The sequence below is a fragment of the Acanthaster planci genome, linkage group LG01, assembly GCF_054643075.1.
Source record: "Acanthaster planci isolate LZ-2023a linkage group LG01, COTS_SCS, whole genome shotgun sequence".
Lineage (NCBI taxonomy): Eukaryota > Metazoa > Echinodermata > Asteroidea > Valvatida > Acanthasteridae > Acanthaster > Acanthaster planci.
The window spans coordinates 27,075,519-27,095,881 of NC_141777.1; the positions used below are offsets into that span (position 1 = coordinate 27,075,519).

Genomic DNA, 20,363 nt, shown 5'->3' on the forward strand with positions numbered 1-20,363 from the left:
CTATACAGGAGTGGGGGGGTGAAAAATGCCTTTACCTTGACCAGACAGAAGGTGCCTAGACTTTGTAAAATTTAATTGCCACAATACACTCAAATCCAAGAGGACTAACAGAGCCAGGGCAAGTGCAATTACAACAATACAATTCTAGTACCGCCTGAAATTCATGAAAGCACATACAATATTCAAGTAACAAAATGGACTCATGAAATCGATCACTCGTTTGGAGTCTGGAAATTACTGAGATCAGTGCAAGAAAAATTACAACAGAATACAGCCAAATATGAATAGAAACGTTTAAAAGCCAAGTATGAACGACATGCATAACATGGATTCTACACAAGTTGACCAGTTTAATATTCTCCCCTACATGCACATACATGTACCATACATGTACATCATCACCCATAACCCGTGATTGCCATAACAAACCAAAACAAGATAAAATTGGGTCCAAAAAGGAAGTTTTTCCCAGTAAATTGCACACATTTTTCTTATGAACCTACATGTATAACAAAAGCTGCATGAAACTGTAAATTTGGACAATGGGGCAATACCAGACCCAATGATGCTGTAACTGTGAACAGTGGTACAGGTGTACTGCTGGGCCATTCAACCCTTCCAATTGTCCTGTCCAGTTCATTCCATTGTTATCCTCAGTTTATACAGCTAAACAGGCAAGTGGCGCATTGAACAACCTCAGCCATTTAAACATCACTCAAGCATTAAATCTGTACCTGTTGTACTGTACCAACTCTTTTCAGAGCGAGAGCATGGCCTATAATCTTGTTCACACCTCAGTAGATGGCATTAATAAGCACCATAAAGGGCTCAGTTGCTCAGGTTTCAAGTGTGATTCTCAGCATTGGTCCGCTTGGAGGACACTCTTGCAAATGGCATATTAATGTATATCTCTTGTTCATTTTCTACTTTTTGCAGGCATCAACAATTTGGTTTTCCCAATGAAGTCTTAAATATTTTGATCCAAAATCATCTGCTCACAATTAAACTCTAAAAAATGTTTCCTACTCAGACAATAACAGTCACTACGCGCCTGCATACATCATTAACTGAGCTGTAGAATGTCAGGTTCTACTGGTACATGTATGAGCCTATATTGAGAAAAAGTCCTCCCAAGTCATGTTAGTGGCTTAACTGAACAAGAAATAACTCTGTGAAATCAAGCTTGTAAACATGGATCTAGACAAAAATAGAGAGGCACCACCAGCATTTGACCTCCTCTCACAATTTGGTGCAGTGCCACCATTTTTGTTGCTATGGCAACTAGTATGACCCATAATTCTCCAAGTGGTCAAGGCTGTGAATATTATTTAGCAGCACTGTTGGCGCAATACATACCATATAAATTGAAGTAATCAATTTATTCTCATTTTCAAGATGTGGCCATTAGCAGCACATCAAAAGCACTGTATGCAAATTTCTAATCCCTGTACCACATGTACGTACACAATACAGGCAGCTGGTGCAGAACAGTAACTGGGAACACTGTACCACTACATAATTTATTCAATCTATTCAGAAAGAAATGATCTACGAACTACTAAGTATAAGAAGTTTAAGTTAACACATTTTCTGTACATATCAATTTATTGCGCACAGAGTGCTATATTGAAATCGTTTGTACAGGAGTGTACAAATGCAGCAAAAGGATATACATGTACATGCCGATACAGAACAGACCCAAAAATCTACAAGGCCATGCAGGTTTATGTACATGTAAGTGGGCTTTTGCCAGTAAGCTTATGATAATCAGCAGATTGAGACCATTTGGTTACACTTTTTATCGTCAACCCCCCTCCCCCCCAAAAAAATCATGGTTGCAGAGAAAGCAAGCTATTGTTGTTTAATCAATGGTAACCATATTAACTCCAGCCCACAACAGGCAGTATGGGGCTCAATATGCTGTAATGCCTCAGGGTTGAATGTTTCTGCATGATCCTTTTCAACTCAAATTTCTATTTTCCTACTAGTATAACTGCAAGAACCTGTTCCCAAACAACTTTGAAACACAGATACTCCTATTAAAATTGTCATACTTGAGCTAATGTGATTGCTAGCCCTTGTCATACACAAGGCTTATCATTTGTCACTGTTTGATTCCAATTTGTATATGTCACGTACATGATGACCAAAATGAGCCCAAGATCTCAATACCTTCTTCATACCCCTAGAACTGTGGTTCTGATCTCCCACATGGTGGACAACAAACCGAACAGTTCTGGGGGTACCTTCTTCACCATCTTGTCACTGCAAGGCTCTAAACTGTCAACCAAATGGATTACTGGAGTTAAAATGAATTTCTTTGGCTCACATTTTCTCTAACGGTGAATTCAAATGCACATTGACGCTGGAATATTCATTATGAAAATAAACCGATTATTTTCCTCCTTTTACTTAAAAGAATAGGCCTAGCCCTAGTCATGCTGATGACATACATGTACATCAAGACAAGAATCAAGATGTCAATGTAATCTCAAAGCAAGACATAAATGTATTTATCACGCACACACGTACACATGTTCAGTAATTAATAATGCAGGCATTTTTCAATCCTATATTGTGGGCGTGATACACGATGGAGCACGTGAACACATGAGTACTAACACTAGGCTCGACTGAATGGATTGTGTTTTGACAGTGTCAACATGAACACGTTGTACATCTACGTGTCGTGTGTGGCCGGTCCTTAATCTATCGCTTGCAAATATAACCTTGTGCGGGCCTAAACTCTACCAAACGCTACTGTTAGGTTATTGAACAGGTCTGCGAAAATAACTTACCCATTGATCTAAAACTGGCCTCGATAAGGATGGAATTTGTTTAAAATACTTACCAAGTCCACTGCAATTTCCAGAATTGCCACCGTCGTCCATGATTTGTGCGTCTCGCTAAGGATGCTGGGATATAAAACTAAAAGTGTCGTCTGCAATATTTTTGTGAGCCTGAAGTGTGTGTCACCGATTGCAAGTTGATCAAAATATTATTCATCACACCGTGTCGTACCGTTTGTAACGGTTTGTATCACTCAAAGTCGGCATTGTTATTATTCATTTTAACGAGGGTATTCAAATTAATTACTTATTGATCATTTATGCGTCAACCAAAGCAGGCGACCAAAACAGTACTGGGCCTGACATGCTTTTGTAGCTTGTGTTAAAAGCCGCGATTCATACAAGAAGGTCGGAAATGTACTATACGAGCACTACGCTCACCTCACCCACGGGGACGGGACAAGGAAATGCCCTCAATAATCGCCTTTTTATTTACCTTTACAAGTGCTGTCTACATATTTGCTTTGGATTTCTGTATATATTTTGTTCCTTTGTGCGGGGTTTGTTTACAGTAGCTTTTTAACCGATGGACCCGTCGTTTTCCTTGTTCTGCATGTTCTGGTAGGCCCACCACCACGCGTACGACCACCACGTCATTGCCCCAGCAGAAATGTTTTCCAGAGTAAACGTTGAGTAATTAAATCTCCCCTCAAGACTACATGTAGCAATTATTGCCGATGGTGTACTCTGCTGAAAAGTCCATAAACAACTTTTATTTTTAAAGAGGCTGTTTCAGAAAAATTTGGACTAAGAGCCTATAAAAATTAAGATTTATATTTTGGAGGGGGAGATTTTTGGATATTCAGATAAAATTGAAACAAAATGTTGCGGGCTACACATGTAACTCTTATGAAACTTCTGCCCAGAAAATAATCAAGTTTGGAGCGCAGGACCGATTAGTTGGAGGTGGAGGTGGGGTTGACAGAACTCGGAAAAATTTAACTTCCTTACCCTGCCCCAGTTCCATGCAGAATCAGTACCGTGACTACTAGGGTCACATCCCCCCCACCACCAAGCACTGGGAATTCTTGGTCCCTTGCTGCCAAATTGTGAATTTGTAAAATCCACCCCAGCTATGCCACTTCCTTCAGACAAATAAACAACTGTTCAGGAGACATTTTCAGAGACGCCAGCTTCCAGTTTATTGCTGATGCACTACTTATTACACTGTACAATGTACGTGCAAGATTAAGATTTTATAAATGGGTAAAAGCAAATCCCTAAAGCCAGTTCCTGCAAATGAAAAATTAAAGGCAGTGCAATGCCTGACCCCTGGATAGGTGTGAATGGTGTTGTAAATAGAGTAAACCCCAATCATTTCATTTTACCACACGTATGTTCTCACAAACTAGAGACTCTATATCCAAACTTGAAATGCCCTGCAATGTAGAATGGTACTAGCAAAGCGCCCAAAATTCAAACGGTCCAATCCAAAACAAGCCAACGAAACAGACACACAACCCACTTAATCCCCATTCAAATAATAAAAGGGAGGTAAAACGGTAGGTCAAGTGTAAATATTTGATAATCTATCTTGAAAATTATGCCCCATTTCAATGAAACATCATGTTGTGCTATACTTTTTTAACAAATGGTTAAAAAGATATGTGGACTAAAAGGCAAAAAAGCTTACAATTTCGCTGCAAATTTTTGTGTTAAGATACAGTGCATAAATGACTTGGGGCATAAGCATCCCATAAAACTTTTACAAAATTAGTCAAAATGTAAACAAAATAATAAATAAAAGTTTTCCTTTTTGTCCTAACAAGAAGAAAATTATCCACCTCCCAAGCCTGATTATTCATAGTTATGTTAGGCAAAAGTCACTTTTAAATATTTGGGGAGAACTAGGAGTCCATCACTCTCAGCCATGGCCCACCACAACTTTGGAAAATCATATCTTTTTGGCACACAGTCTAATAACACGGACCACCGAGGTCAAGGTACCTTATTGAAGTGTCATTTTATAAAGGCAGCCGTTTTTCCCAGATTGTTTTGTTTGCTTGTCCTTTTCCCATTTAGCTTGGCTTTGTCGTGGTGCTTTGTTTTTGCTTTGAATTCCCAATATGTGTTCATAAAGTAGCACTGAAGAAAACCCACAGTCCAAACAGGTCTGTTTTGTGGAAAAACAACGCAAGGACGAGTAATTCAATTCTCTGTTTCTGAGCATAAGTGACCGTACAACAAGCAAAAATTGGAGACTGAATTAAAGTTCAGAATCAATGCAGTACCTGTATTTTTTCCTCATGAGAGCTATAACATTTTTAAAAAGTAAAAAATCATTATTTTTTATTATAAAATGCATAATTTCAGATCCACTGGCATCCAATGTAATAACAAATATTCCTTTCATATTGCCAATTCATATTTTCACCCTGGTCTGGGAAAGAAAGCAATATCAATACAAAAGTACATGTCATAAGCTTTGAAAAATCTGACTAAAATGTACATGCCTAAAGAAAAAAACAATTCCATAAGCATAGGTAGTTACTTTAAATCTTTCCAGTTTTTCCACAAACTCAAGCTGCTGGTTTAACCACAAGAGGGCGACATAACTAACCTGCACAAACCTAAATGTATTACTATTAATGTTTACTATACCAAGTTCTTGGCTGTTTTCCAAGTAAAATAAAACACACTGGTTATTCATTTTCATTGTAAAACTTTTTTTCTCCAAACATATGCATGCACATATCTTGCATTTGAAATGACACATTACATGGGAGACTTTCTAGATGGTGATAAAGATAAGAGTCTTTTTTATTTGAGTCCAAATTTATGCTGATGTGCACACTCAAACTAAAGTAAACAACAAAAAAAGACTGGTTCGTCTTCCACCACCATCTTTCAAATTTTTCCTTTTCTCCCCCCCCCAAAAAAAACATGTTCTTTTATTTAAAAAAATTATCAAAACCATACACCATCCTTCTGCTGTACTGACTAAGGCTGTAAATTCTGAAACTTGAAAGGGGGAATACACTCCAACATCCATGTCTTTCATCAAGACTTTAAGAACTCAGATTTCCCTCTAAATGTCAAGCATTAAATTGCAATGTTTTAACCTGAAAAAAAAAATGTAAAAAACACACAAAGAATGTACAACTATACTGCCATTGTCGTTGTAGAGAAAATACGACCAACATTCCAAAAGAATTCCCCAAATCTAGGTTACAATTGGTAATTTTGATTTTTGACAATTTACTGTAAGTTTTCGTCCCCCAAATAGCTTATTACCTTGGTAACTGTTGATATCCTAATTATAAAAAGGTTTCCACTTGCTTTTCAAGAAATGCCACAAATACCTGAAAACTCATTAAACTTGTTCAGCAACAAGTAACTTCAATTACTTCACCACGTTTAAAAGCCAAATGAAAAAATTAAGGCCTTTAAACAATCATTTCAGGTTTTTCTAAAATTTAAACTGTAATTGAACACAGGCTTTCTTTGAGTCACTCCTGATTGCATATTTATGATTATGGAACTTCTACTTTAGGCTCAATCGGCCCAGGAATTCAGCATGGTAGGAGCCAAAATAGAGGTGCTCTCCAGTGTCAAGTACACTGCTTACAGAAGGAATATTGCGTCCTGTGGTGTCATGGAGGCTCTCAATGATGTTGCCGTCTTCGTCCAGGGCAATCACGAGGCTATGCTTGGGTACAACTTTTACAATCCACTCCGGGCTTATAAACTGTGATAAGTATGAGAAGTAGATTTAAATATAAGAATCAGTTTAACAGCTTTGGGAAATAGGTAGCAGCACAATCCCAGCAAGTTTTTTTTTTGGGGGGGCGGTCTTGTGTGTGTATAAGTTTGTTTCTGCATTCAATTGGGGACCCTGAACAATAGAGGACAGTAAGGTCCCCGATTGACAGAGGGTCCCGATTGACAACTGTGTACAAAACATATGGATGGTCTTCTAAAAAACGTTAAAGTACAAACAAAAGAGGAACAATAGGGGGTCCCCAGTTGCAGGCAAATACACACTTGTGTGTGTGTGTGCAAGTGTGGCATCCATGGTGTGGACCTCCACACAAGACAAGTCCACATAATGAAAAGAATGTTTTGTGGACTCATGTCCACACAAGTGTTTTCCCCTCTCTGAAAAACAGCTTCAGAGACATTTGGGAATCAGGGTTATCTCAGGCAAAATGAAGAGGCACTCATCTGTAAAGCCAATTAATTATTTTTTTTGAATGCACTTTTTCAAACTTCCATCAGTACTATGTTATTAGAACTGATTTTGCTGATTTTGTTTCAAACGATGGTGAAGAACATTGCACAATGTATGTGCAACAATACTCTTTAAGGGTCCATGTGATGGATTTTTAGAGACACCTTTTTAGTGCATCTTTGGAGTCTTCCTCAATGTATGAAAACTATTTGACATGCTTTTGGGATTAAGTGTATTGAAAAGATCACTTGTATAATAAATAAATGGGTCTAAGCATTTGTAAACAACTGAGGGAGCTGTTGCCAAGGTGTCAATCAGGAAAGACACTGTTCAGTTTCTTAGTGTTACTGCTCAAATTGTAAACCTAATTGTGCAAAGTGAAAATGCTTCCGGGGAAGGCTTATTTATTGCATATTTATTGCCATGTAGCAATGTATCAATAAAGAAACAAACCTCTAGGATGGCAAAATAAAAAGAAGAAAATCCAGCATTTGTGTATGCACAATTCAATGCAACATTGGGATTGTACTCCCTAGGATGACATCACAGTTATGTTCATGAATATGGAGATTTACATTAGCACGAAAAATACCAAAATACCCTTTGAAATACCAAACAAATAACTCAAATAATGTCAACTGAAACACGTAATATGCATTCTCTTGGGATGTAGTAAAACAATTGCATTGCCTGGACTCTTTAAGTAACAGGCCCTCCTGATGGAGTTAGTACAGCTGAGGCCCCTACAGTGAACTACACTAACTAGTTACTCTTTAAGTAACAGGCCCTCCTGATGGAGTTAGTACAGCTGAGGCCCCTACAGTGAACTACAATAACTAGTTACTCTTTAAGTAACGGGCCCTCCTGATAGAGTTAGTACAGCTGAGGCCCCTACAGTGAACTACAATAACTAGTTACTCTTTAAGTAACAGGCCCTCCTGATAGAGTTAGTACAGCTGAGGCCCCTACAGTGAACTACAATAACTAGTTACTCTTTAAGTAACAGGCCCTCCTGATAGAGTTAGTACAGCTGAGGCCCCTATAGTCAACTACAATTACTAGTTACTCTTTAAGTAACAGGCCCTCCTGATAGAGTTAGTACAGCTGAGGCCCCTATAGTGAACTACAATAACTAGTTACTCTTTAAGTAACAGGCCCTCCTCATAGAGTTAGTACAGCCGAGGCCCCTATAGTGAACTACAATAACTAGTTACTCTTTAAGTAACAGGCCCTCCTCATAGAGTTAGTACAGCTGAATCCCCTATAGTGAACTACAATAACTAGTTACTCTTTAAGTAACAGGCCCTCCTCATAGAGTTAGTACAGCTGAATCCCCTACAGTGAACTACAATAACGAGTTACTCTTTAAGTAACAGGCCCTCCTGATAGAGTTAGTACAGCTGAGGCCCCTATAGTCAACTACAATAACTAGTTACTCTTTAAGTAACAGGCCCTCCTCATAGAGTTAGTACAGCTGAGGCCCCTACAGTGAACTACAATAACTAGTTACTCTTTAAGTAACAGACCCTCCTCATAGAGTTAGTACAGCTGAATCCCCTATAGTGAACTACAATAACTAGTTACTCTTTAAGTAACAGGCCCTCCTCATAGAGTTAGTACAGCTAAATCCCCTACAGTGAACTACAATAACTAGTATGAGGTCTTTTCCTCCTTTCCATACAGCTGGTGTTGATTCAATCTTAGTATAAAGTCAATGTTAAATGAACCATGCAGACTTTTTCTAAAAACCTACTCTTTTGTATAAACTTACTTGCCATTTTGTTTTCATTCAGAAGGACCAATGAATAGCAGATTGGACTCATGGAGTGACCTTCGGAGCTGAACAACATCACTGAGGTTTTTGACCTTCCTGAAATGGCGTGCCTTATTATAATTTGGTTTCAGTTTGGTTCACCGACTCAAATTGTGCAGTAGACTCCATCACAACAACTTCCATTTGTGTTCATTTTTACGCTATTATTTTGAAACTTAAGTGCATAATTCACCTGTGTTAGTTGCTCTATTCTGTCACATTGGAAAACAGGCTAATGGAAGAAACACTGCTTGCACGTGAAAAATGAATATTTTGTGTTTCTATATCAGCACTGTGTTGAGGGGCAAATGCAAACATGACTACTGTTGGTATTTTAGTTTATTTTTGAATTTTATTTATTTATTATTTATTGGAGACCTGTATTAAAGCACGGGTTTCCATTCAGTTTGAATAGTTAAAGTTTTTCAAAAATATTTCATCCAAATAGTCAGACACTGAAATATTTTTTATTTAGGTGATTTAGCATAGATGGCTTTAAATAAGTTTGCATTTGACAGGTATGATTATGAGTAATAAGAGTCTCGATCTGGGGTCAAGTACCAAGTTGCTAAAATGAGAACAAAAAAGTACTTTTTGAGTTAGAGTACCAAAGCAACACTGAGTAATTAAGTCTATGTTGTGAAGTCTGCATCAAACGCACGAGTCATGAACTGAAATTACAGCGTACCTTTGTGATTAATTTACTCAGCCAAGGTCTTGCAGCAATGATGTCATACACAGAAATTGGCTGTTTCCTGACTGTGGCCATCCCAACCCAGTAACCCCCTGCTCGCCTTGGTCGGATGTTATCAACCAATCCAGGGAGGTTATCAGCAAATACCTCAACCTGTCCTTTCTTTGGACCCTTCAGGTAATATCTGTTGGTAGACAAAACATGCATGGCCCTCTCTCATTAGAACAAACAAGAGCAATGAGAACAGCATAAACATATGCCCCAAACCCTAGCAATGGTGGAAGAATGGACCTTTCCCGTGAAATATGCACATAAGGCAGGCGCATACGCGTTACTACCACTGGTTGGCAAAGTTGCTTAAATCTATGACGTAATACAAATCTCCATGTGCACCACTGTGAGCACATACATACCATTTCTGTACCGTGACTACATGTAGTATAGTTTACATGACTGCCAAACTTAAAGACAAGGAATTGTTACTTTCCAACCTTAGGACACTGAAAACTTCACTTAGTTTCAAGAAAATCGTGTTGAAGTATCAGACAAAGGCTGTAATGTGGTTTGGATTGACCTTCAACGTGCCAGATGCAGCTCGCCTACACTGCTGACAGACTAGTAGTGTGCACGCGTGCCTATCTAATTTGCATATTTCATGAGAAAGGTCCATTGTGACAGCTACTATGTGGAAAAGAAAAGGTTGAAAACACAATAAATGCCACGCGCTCATCAAAGAACCTCTACTTGCATTCATCACAACAACTGTGGCCCATGAGGGTTATTCTAAACCAACAGCTGATAATGCACTTTTGCCATCACCACAATGGCACTGTGTGAGCACAGTCAACTTACATATTACAACCACAATGTAACTGCCAGTGCATATATGTGTGGTACATAAAACAGATTAAACATGTCCCTGGTTAGAATCAACATTAGTTGAAGATGGTACAGGGGACCATGTGACATTTCGCCCCTCCCCCTATCATGGGAGGTGGGGTAAACATGATCTCTCCCGCCACCCTTGATGGGAGTGTACTGGTACAGTAGCCCTACATCTTAGTAAACATGCAAAAAAAGTCGCTTATGATCTACCGTTCCCCATATATCTGGCCTTCCCAGCTGTAGAAATTGATAAATTCTGCCACAGCGGTTGGCTAGAATGTTATACATGTAGTTAAGTGATTCTTTACCATTGTTCAATGTGCTCATGTACATTTAGCTCACCTCCCATTTCAGTGCGGGCAAAGAATGACTGTCATAAGCACAATATTTCATCACAGGGCACTGAGATTGGGAACAGATAACAGCACGTAATATGTAGACTACATTTAATGCTGAGCATGTGTGGTATGCATTTGATTAAACACACACTCTGCAAAGTCAAGTATGAAGCTTCAGTTCACAGCAATGCAAATTGGTTTATCTTTGCAATTCAATTTTTCTCAATTGCCCTGAACAAAGATATAGAATGCTTATATAATAATTTTTACATGGGGAGCAAAAGTACACAAACAATCGGTCTGGCATCCGTACTTTTACAAAGGACAAATTTTACTACAAATTGAGTGGATGGTCAAGAACTAATTTAAACATTCTGTTTTCAACTTACTTTTTTACTTGTGCATATGTTGTTTCTGTTATTAGCAGGAAGTCTTCATCTGGAGACAACTGTATACCATTGGCAAAGCAGAGGTCATCAAGTATGACTGACTTTTCTCCAGTCTTGGGGTCAAACTTGAACACCCTGTACAGAAAAATGAGATTTGGTCAACGTTCAAAAGACAATTTTTGTGATTTTATGTGTTTGTCTGCGTGTTTTTTTGTATTCTCTGAATATTGCATTTGACTTCATCCAAATTTGACAATAGGGGTGTAAGTAATCATGGGGTTTGATATTTTTACGTGTGAACAAAAGGGGGAGGTATTTTACTATTGGGCAATAACACTTGGAAGGGGTTGTGTAAAAAGCTCATTACACAGTTCTTCCAAATTTTAACCTTTAATTGTTTTCAGCCAGTATCACTACCATTTTCTGATACTGGTACATACACTGTAACTATGAACGGGTAGGAAATGGTTGGATGTTTCTTCTTCTCACTTAACAAAGAGGCAAATGAACCACACCTTGCTGTTTTGGTGTTTTCAAGAACAGCATGTCTATTTTGACGGCGTTGCCAACGGTAACTAGAGTCACTGAAATATATGACCCCGTCTGAGTCGATGTCCAGGTCATTTAGGAATTTCATGGGTTTGCCTCCGATGGGATCCTCACCTGACAGAAGCTTTGTTGTGTCACCTTGATGAAAAAAGCATTTATGAGACAGTTAAGCAGAGTAAAAGATATGTCTCAGAATAACGGAAGAATCACTGCATAGGTTTAGAGTTTTGCTCACTGTTTGGTTTCATTCTCATTTGATGTGGTATTCCCTAATTTAGTTTCTGTTTGGACCTCTGACCTCCAAATTAACTGGACATGGCTCACAATGCATGCATGCTCAAGTAACATCTGTATCTTTTCCTGAAATTTTTCCTAGAAAGGTACAGAGAGAGAGTGTTTCTTAATGAGTTGCTGCTCTGATTATCATTTTCAAAGTTTAAGAAGGTGAATTAAGTACAGTCTGACCAACTCTTGAGAGTGATATGCCATACATATGTATAAAGCTATTATAAATAATTTGACCACTCTACACTGTCTCTGTAGGCTTCTGCCAAAAAGTTGCCCCCTTCCCCTCCCCCCACAAAAATGGCTCTGGATCTATCCCGGACCTGGAAGTCATGGTGTAGAACACTAGTTTTGCTGAACCGTGATGAAAGGAATGCAACATGAACTGTGTCAAAGTGGGCAAAATCACCACTTTAGTCTGATTAAGTAGGCCCAACATGTCACAATTTATCTCGTGCAGTATATATACTTTATACTTTAACACTGAAAGAACTCTGTATCCTCCAAGCAAGCGACACCACATTGGCACCACACTGTTTTCAGGGCCTATTTCTACAGTGAATTCATCGATGGCAGTTGAAAAGAACAGTGAAATCCTTGACTTTAAGTATTAACAAACAGAAAAGGGTCTTCATTATTATTTTCACATAATGCAAACTGAAGTTTCTTCAACTTCTCTGGAAAGGAATTTCTGGAAATGAGGCAAATCTAGTGAAAAAAAATGTACACAAATGCACGTAGTTGCTGGAGTGGAAAAAAAGACAAAGCTTTACTATATCAGCACACAGCCTTGTATCAGCACAGTACACAAGACCTTGAGAAAGGCCAGGAATGACTTCAAATATGGGACACGTCAAAAAGTGGACTTAAGGTCACTGTGAACTAACAGGATGTACAGATGAGTGGAGAGCAACAACACTAAAAACAGCCCTTGATGAGGAACAAACACATCCGGCTCTTTGGTCAAAGTACACGGATCTCTGTTGATTGACAACTTAAATGTGTATTCAGAGCATACATAAAAACTTCCAACTGCAAACAAGCCTCGTAAAAATTATTACATCTCTATTTTTAAATTTGATTATTCTAAACTGACTTTGTTCAAGGTCTCATCACACAGCAGAGTTACAGGAGTACTTGCCCACTGGTGACTGTAATTAATTTGAATCGTTTCCAACTTCATTACCTGTTTCCACATTTACTTTGAACAACCCAAGATACGCATCTAACACGTACAGAAATCCATCAGTGTGGAACCGCAGTCCCAGTGGCCGCCCACACCTGTGCTCATCTTTTTGAAGTCCTGCACACAACAAACCAAACCAAAAATGCTGACTCGAGGCATTCTGTTCAATGGGTATGTTTCAATGTACATGTAGGTAGAATACATGTTGCCGAATGACGGCACATGCAATTAATTGCAAAGGTGATTTATTTGCCTTTTAATTTCACCAATTTGTGATAAAGACAATAAATAATGACTTATTCGAATCATTGGTAATGTTACCAGTGTTGAGCAGAGAGCAATGGCACATTTTGCCTATAATTAAAACACTCCATGATAAGCTTTAAACTGTTGATCATTCAGAAGGCATGCTCTCTTCAACAAATGTGAGCAGGTGGTCTATTGAATTATATAAGGCAGCAAAATGCAGTTTATCACTAAGTTCTTATCTTTTAACATTTAAAACTGAATGATCCCGACACAGTCATTGATATCAACTTGAGTGATTGTGTAAGAATGGTTGAAAAGCCATCCTCTTCATTTCATTGTTAAATTTTATCCATTGCTTCATTAGAAAAAATTTCCCAAACTGTCCCTTCCTGAAAATAACATCATACTTCGTCACAAATTTGACTGGCTGCTTAAGCTTTTGGTCTCTGTTGAGAATGCTGACTTAATACCAAGGTTCTTCTCTGAATACATCGAAAGCCATGGTTTGGCAGTTGAATCTGTTTTGTGAAAAATAACCAAAACACAATGCACTCGAAATGTAATTTGCTCTTGTATCCTGTAAAGGAGGAAACTCCCATTTGAGCATGCTGTTGTTTTTTTTTTCTTTTCTTTTCTCATATCCTACGATCATTTTGTTGAATCAAGTGTAGTCCAAACATGACCACTTTGGGCGGCAAACAAGGTCAGGAACTGTCACACCTCCAACGGTAAATTTCAATGGAATTTTAACTCCTAAACAAACTTTGGGGAAACAGTTTAGACAAAAATTACGTTCACATCGAAGTTGCTCATAGATGGGGATGGAGAGGAGATTCATTGCTTGTATTAATGTATTTTACACACGGCGGTACTACATGTATGTATGGCACGTTCATTCGTAGCGTGTTCTTCAACGTCTCAATGTGCATTATGTGTACGTGTCCGAAACAAACCAAAGTTCGGCCAAAAATTTCCAAACTGCGTCCAAACCGAACCCAAACCAAACCTTGGCACCTACTTGCAGCACTACTGTTAACTTCAACTCCCAAGTCATAACTTTCCTTGAAATATCTCTGCTCGGTGGTCATCGATCCCATTGAAAATTCAGTTTCTTTGCTTGGCGAGGCTTTTCCAGAACACTAGCAATCGGCAACATTAAAAATAAAAACTTGCGGCCACCCTTCACAATCTCACTAAATCTGACTATCTTCATGTACTGGAAAGGAATAGTGTGCATTTGAACAGTTCAATAGTGTAATTTGGCAACCAGAATTAGAAATGTGGTCAGCTTACCACCAGAGAGGTAGTATCACCAGGCAGGTGGTAAGCACATTACGTGCCTTTAGAGTAATAAGTATTATGATTTGCCAAAAGCGTGAACATGCCAAGGTTAAGAATGCGCACGTAAGTGTGGTGCCACTACAGTTGTGGCATCTCTTCAGGTTATAGTCTACGTTAACGTCCAAACAAGACATACCACAGGGCGGGGATCCAAACCTTGCAATGGTCGTTATTTGGTCATTTTCTATCTTGACAACTTGTCCATCTCCAGTTCCCGTGTACACTGCACCTGTCATCCAGGAAAAAACAGTGACCATAGTTTTATGGAAACAAAGGGTGTTTGAAGCACAAAGTAGACAGGCATCTGCCCACTCACTCACTTACAGGTTTTATCAATGCATATATAAACAGTCTGGAGTATTATCCTATTTGGACAGGCTATTAAGTCACAAATCTTATGCAATATTCTGACTAATTTCAAGGCCTGCTTTAGCAGCCCACAAGATATTGTGTGGGTGTTTCCATGTTACAGGTGCTTTTCTTAAGCGTTAGAGTATATGGAACAAAAAACACCGACAAAATGTTCCATTTGCAAAAATTTGGTTGGCTGTGCAAAAAAACAAACAACATTACAGACATCATCTACACGTTCTGAAATATGTCTGTACCAATGCACTTTAAAATTCATTGTTGCCAATTTAAGATATCTACCATTGAATTGCTGTATGAGTAGGGACATGGGGCAAGGTCACTATGCCCATATGTGGTTATACTCCAGACTGATAAAGAGAAGTAATAATCCCCCCATTACAGATTTCTGGAACATACGGGTATGCCACCATGACTATGAAATATCCAACGAAGGGCACATATGAAAGAGAATTGTAATAATGTGAAGACATTTGCCAGCATACACACATATCATATACACATATACACACATATGATATACACATATCACCTCATGAGCTGGAGCTTTTGCCAGTTAAAAAGAGTAAGTTGACAAAATATCTAAAAGGCTGCACAGAGGGTAAGAACTGTCAAACAATCAGAAAATTTCTCTTTTTCTTTTTTCCACTAGAAAATTGTTTCTAAATCACTACATTCTTCTTGTTTCTCTTCTCTTACGGGTATGTTTCCCCCCAAAATTACATTTAAATGTCAGTGTACACTCAAACTCTGCAGCATTGTCAATGACATTTGCCAAATTCAGTTGTGCTTCACAAGAGTAAACTTACAGATACAGTTGTACAACTTTTCTGGATAGAGCACCTTCAGAATTCTGCCTTTATATTGGGACACAAAACTTGGAACTCTGTGTCCACCAACATATATACAGGTATATACCAACAATCAGCATCATACCATCTCTCATCTCCAAAGCCTCTGGTCCAAACACTTTTCCCTCCAGCAGCCTCTCTGCTCCTTGAAGTAATGTATTTGGTGCTAGGGGTCCTTCCAGCACCGGAGGGGATGGCAAGCTAGAAGGTTCAAATGAAACATACAAAAAATCAATTTCCGGGAGCTGCTAAGCAAGTGCTCGTCCTATTTCTGTGCTAAGCAGCAAAGTAAACTAGAAAAACACACAATGAAAAGTATGGTCACAAGCAATGTACAGTGCATTCTGGCAGGTAAATAAAAACCTGATTTGGTTAGCAAATATTTTTGGATGTCCTTAGCAAATGTCATTGCTTGGCAGCTGAATTTAATTTGCCCTGCAGTGGTGGTCTTTTGAAAATGGTCCTCAAACCAAAGGTGGCATTTACACGTATCAATTAAATGTTTTAGTTGTTTGTTAGTCGGGGCCCAATTTCATGGCTCTGATAATTACCGTATGGGTTAAAAAGATCTCTGCTTAAACCATTTTTTAAGTAGTGACTAGCACATTTCAACAGTTAACAAGAAATATAACGACAATGATGTGTTCTTCCGGTAACACAGACAATTCCTTATTTAATGCTTTGAGTACAATTTGGTGATCAAAAAGTACAGCCACAAAAGTAGGACCCTGGTCATGACAAAGTTTTTCTTCATTTTTTTCTGTACAGCAAGTTCAGAATTGGTTTTAAAAATTCCAATATTTAAAATTTTCCTACCACAACGAAAACTGACCAAGAATTCACTTAAAGATGACGACTCATTTTAAGGACAACACTTTGGTCACATCAAGTATGTTTCATCAACAGACATGATGACATATCCGGATTTGCAATATCTCTTATCATTCCAGATCAAAACCACAGAAGTAATGTCCTCTTATCTCAGCATATTGACCTATCACGTATAAGTTCTTGATTACTTAACAAGGATATCTGCCACAGTAACTTAAATGCTGCATTGGATACGCACCACCACATTTTACCCACTTTGTACCCAGCCAACAAAAGCTACTAACCTTTTAAAGTAAACAGAGAGCCTTTCAGTGAGTTATTCACTTGTTGGTACAGTGCAGGAAATGATATCAATTAAAAATGATCATTTTCTAAGTGGATGTAAGTGTAAGGAGTTTTTTCACAGTTTCATCCCAGTTGATAACAATGAGAGCAAGGACATATCTACATCTGTAGAAAACTGTCCAGTAGCATATCCCACACAAGGGGCCATAAAGGACACTGAATTATTTTCTGTAATATGGACTAAACCTGATGAACACGAGAACACAAAGTACAGCTGGAAAGGGGATTTCATACAAAACATTAAATGTAAGTAAAGTTGCTGAATCCATTTTAACCACAGCAATCTATTGCAAATTTGGCTGCCCCTGAAAAGCTTACACTGTACAGAATTCTGTGCCTCAATGGCTGATGCCACTAACAGTTTTGATACACATACATGTCGCTTTTAAAACTGGGAGCTGCACATGACTTTGTTTTAGACTATCACTGGATACTTCCTAGGCCCAATGAACCTTAAAAAAAGCAAAATTGCCCATTTGTGCATACATTTTTCAATTCAGCATTTGCTTGACGCTCATAATGTTCAACTGAGTGCTATAACAAGGATCTTGGAATTACTAACAGGACAACTTACTAAAGGGGAACTGGATCAACTGGGCTAGGCAGAAGGTATACCACAATGCCTAATGCAGTAGCCATAACAGCACATGCAGTAAGCCTTTTACTCCATGCAGACCTGCATTTATAAAAGAAACAGATAATCTTTAAAAGCTACTTACGTGTAGGTTTCTTTTCATAAAATAATCATCCATCACTGAAGTAAATGACAATAGAATATAATGGTACAAAACTGTAGAGCTGTGGCCATGTCCTGTTCTTTGTCCCCAAAATAAACCTATTCATAGTGGCAGAATCAGGATCAAAGTGACTGTGGGCACTCAGCTCAACACCCCTTTGCAAGAAATGTACAGATAATTTACAAAAGGCTTACACAAGCTCAAGTTCATTGAATCCTTTTGCAGTCTTGGGACAGCACAACAATTTCCCAAAATTTCACCGTCAACCCTAAGAAAGTGATTTACCATGCCATGTAGGCTCATTTTGAAGTTTGATTTTCTGACTAAGCAACCCATTGTCGTAGCATTTTAGAAGATCATTGCATGTACAACCATGAAGTACACGTACATGTATAGAATTTGAACTGAATGAATCTGCCCTGACAAGGACTGTTCCTTGCAATAATAGTGAAAAGAAGTAGCTAGGTACTCAAATTTTGAAGGGTTCAAAATCACCCAGAACATGGATACAACTAAAACATCTCAGCCTAAAATTACCAGGAGGTAACATTTGAAATGTGGTCTGGTGTTAAATCCAGCTCCGTGGCTCGAATCAAGACATACTTTAATCGCACTAGATTTAGAATGGGCGCAACAGTGACAGAATGAATGGGACCGTGGAAAGTACATGTACATGTACAGTACATGTGGTAGCCTATACAGCACTGAATGAGGAGCCATTTCTTTCATATTGCCACTATGTGCACATAATGCCAATATTCTTTGATATGGGTTGTGCATTTGCATTGTAGTATGCTTCACCCCATTCTCTACCTGTGGGTTTAATCTCTCCACTTTTTTGTATAAGTTTGCAAGAGCCTTGACTAGTTTGACATATGCCCTGGCACTGCAAATATTATACTGGTGGGTTGACCTTGCACATTTTGGGTGCTGAAAACATGTCTTGCACTTCTCAAAACATAGCAATAATATGATACATATATCTACTGAATTAAAAAAATTGATTATTTGAAGCGATGATGGTAATCGTGAAGTTTCAGAGATTTGAAACAGTTGCACAGCATTTCTCAGTACTTCTAAGGGTTTTCATACCTCTCGCTTACGGATTTCTGCACAGATGGTTTGGAACCAGACGTGTGTTTTTTCCCCTTTCGCTGCTTTACGTTTCTCTCCATTATGCAAGGACTGGAAGTAAAGTTGAAAGACAAGTTCCCACATACATGTACAAATAAAATCCTTCTGATGCTGGGACCATTTCTGAGATCAAAATGCTTGGAATCTTCAACATCAGGGGAAAATTCTCCAGTAAGCCCTGGGTCTGTAAGGCCACTGAACAAAAAAGTTGAGACCTACAAGTGATCTAGTTCCTTCCTTGTTCTCCCTCAGATTTGTGGCAGAAATCTGCTTATTCAAATTAATGGTGTTAAGTTTGTACCTGTCAGCTAAAACAGATATTTCCACTTAACCCAAATTGCAAAATTAACTTCCCTTTATATGGATCAGATCCAAGTATGTATTGGCCATTATCAGAGGGATCCAACCAGCTCAGCAAGCACTGTGCAACCTACATCATGAAATGGCCTGATCCACATATGCATAAACTTTGTAGTTAATTAACATGTGTGGTATACACTACAACAAATGTATATAACTACACTAAAATAATAATGAAAAATATAATACTTACATGCAGACATAGACCGTTACAAACACAAATGATTTACTTGAACTCAGAAGCTATTCAGCACATGCATTGGTGAGCATGCTATATTGCAAAACCAAAGCTAATAAAAACTCACTGGATATGAAGTTCCTTACTATTGTAACATTCAGCAAGGAACAGTAGAGACAGACTACAGCCTGGCTTTCCAAGACACACCTGTATCTTAATAGCGAGGCTCAGAGTTGAACAGCCTGTCTGCCACAATGACCTTTGTAACCTCAATCCAAACGATTTAACAATGAATAACACCAGGACTGAAACATATCAGTGCCCAGGGGTGCTGTGTATATTTAGCCTGTGATGAGCACTGGTGTACTCGGCATATAAGAGCATGTGTATATTCCTACACCCCTGTTCAAAAAAGTAGGCATGCTACAGCACCCCTCCCCCCATCCCTTCCTGAGCCTGGACAATCAATCTGAGCAGCTGAGAGGATTGGTATATTACGTTTTAAATGTGGATAAAAGATGGCCTTGAATGGCCGATGATTTTAATAAGTGGGTTAGTTTCAAGTGAATAAGTGCTTTAGGGCTCCTTGGTTTGTTGGTTTTGTACTGGTACTCAAATTCCATTACAAAAACAAATTTGAGATTATTTTTTTTACGTTAATTTCAAAGCTTGACCTTGAGCATTCACTTGAAATGGTCTGCCTACTTAAAAACTTTAATACACATGACTTTTCTGGGTTTTTTTCAATATCTACGGATAGCTGGCTACAAAATAAATAATTCTTTTAAAACTAAACACTGCATCAATTG

General features: G+C 38.4%; 2 protein-coding genes across 4 annotated transcripts in view; both read right to left on the bottom strand.

The window, feature by feature from the left end:
• Window positions 1–3,008, bottom strand: part of LOC147800612 (77 kDa echinoderm microtubule-associated protein-like) — a 51,908-nt gene extending 48,900 nt beyond the window's left edge. The window contains exon 1 of the mRNA XM_087141435.1: window positions 2,852–3,008. Within this exon, the coding sequence (XP_086997561.1) occupies window positions 2,852–2,891 (40 nt within the window). The 5' untranslated portion in view covers window positions 2,892–3,008. The remainder of the gene's footprint in view (window positions 1–2,851) is intronic.
• Window positions 3,009–5,055: 2,047 nt separating this feature from the next.
• On the bottom strand, window positions 5,056–19,794 carry LOC147800613 (adipocyte plasma membrane-associated protein-like). 3 transcript variants are annotated; one of them, XM_087141474.1, is made up of 10 exons: window positions 19,570–19,794; window positions 18,975–19,067; window positions 17,720–17,821; window positions 16,055–16,170; window positions 14,886–14,978; window positions 13,160–13,276; window positions 11,655–11,826; window positions 11,140–11,274; window positions 9,522–9,711; window positions 5,056–6,537 (listed from the first exon to the last, which is right to left on the bottom strand). In XM_087141474.1, exons 2-10 carry the CDS (start codon window positions 19,055–19,057, stop codon window positions 6,334–6,336), a joined length of 1,212 nt encoding a protein of 403 aa, XP_086997600.1. In that variant the 5' UTR covers window positions 19,058–19,067; window positions 19,570–19,794; the 3' UTR covers window positions 5,056–6,333. The 3 variants fall into 3 exon arrangements, with proteins under 3 accessions (XP_086997600.1, XP_086997607.1, XP_086997603.1); XM_087141481.1 differs by having other exon boundaries at window positions 19,682–19,791; XM_087141477.1 differs by lacking the exon at window positions 18,975–19,067 and having other exon boundaries at window positions 19,570–19,792.
• Window positions 19,795–20,363: the final 569 nt, after the last annotated feature.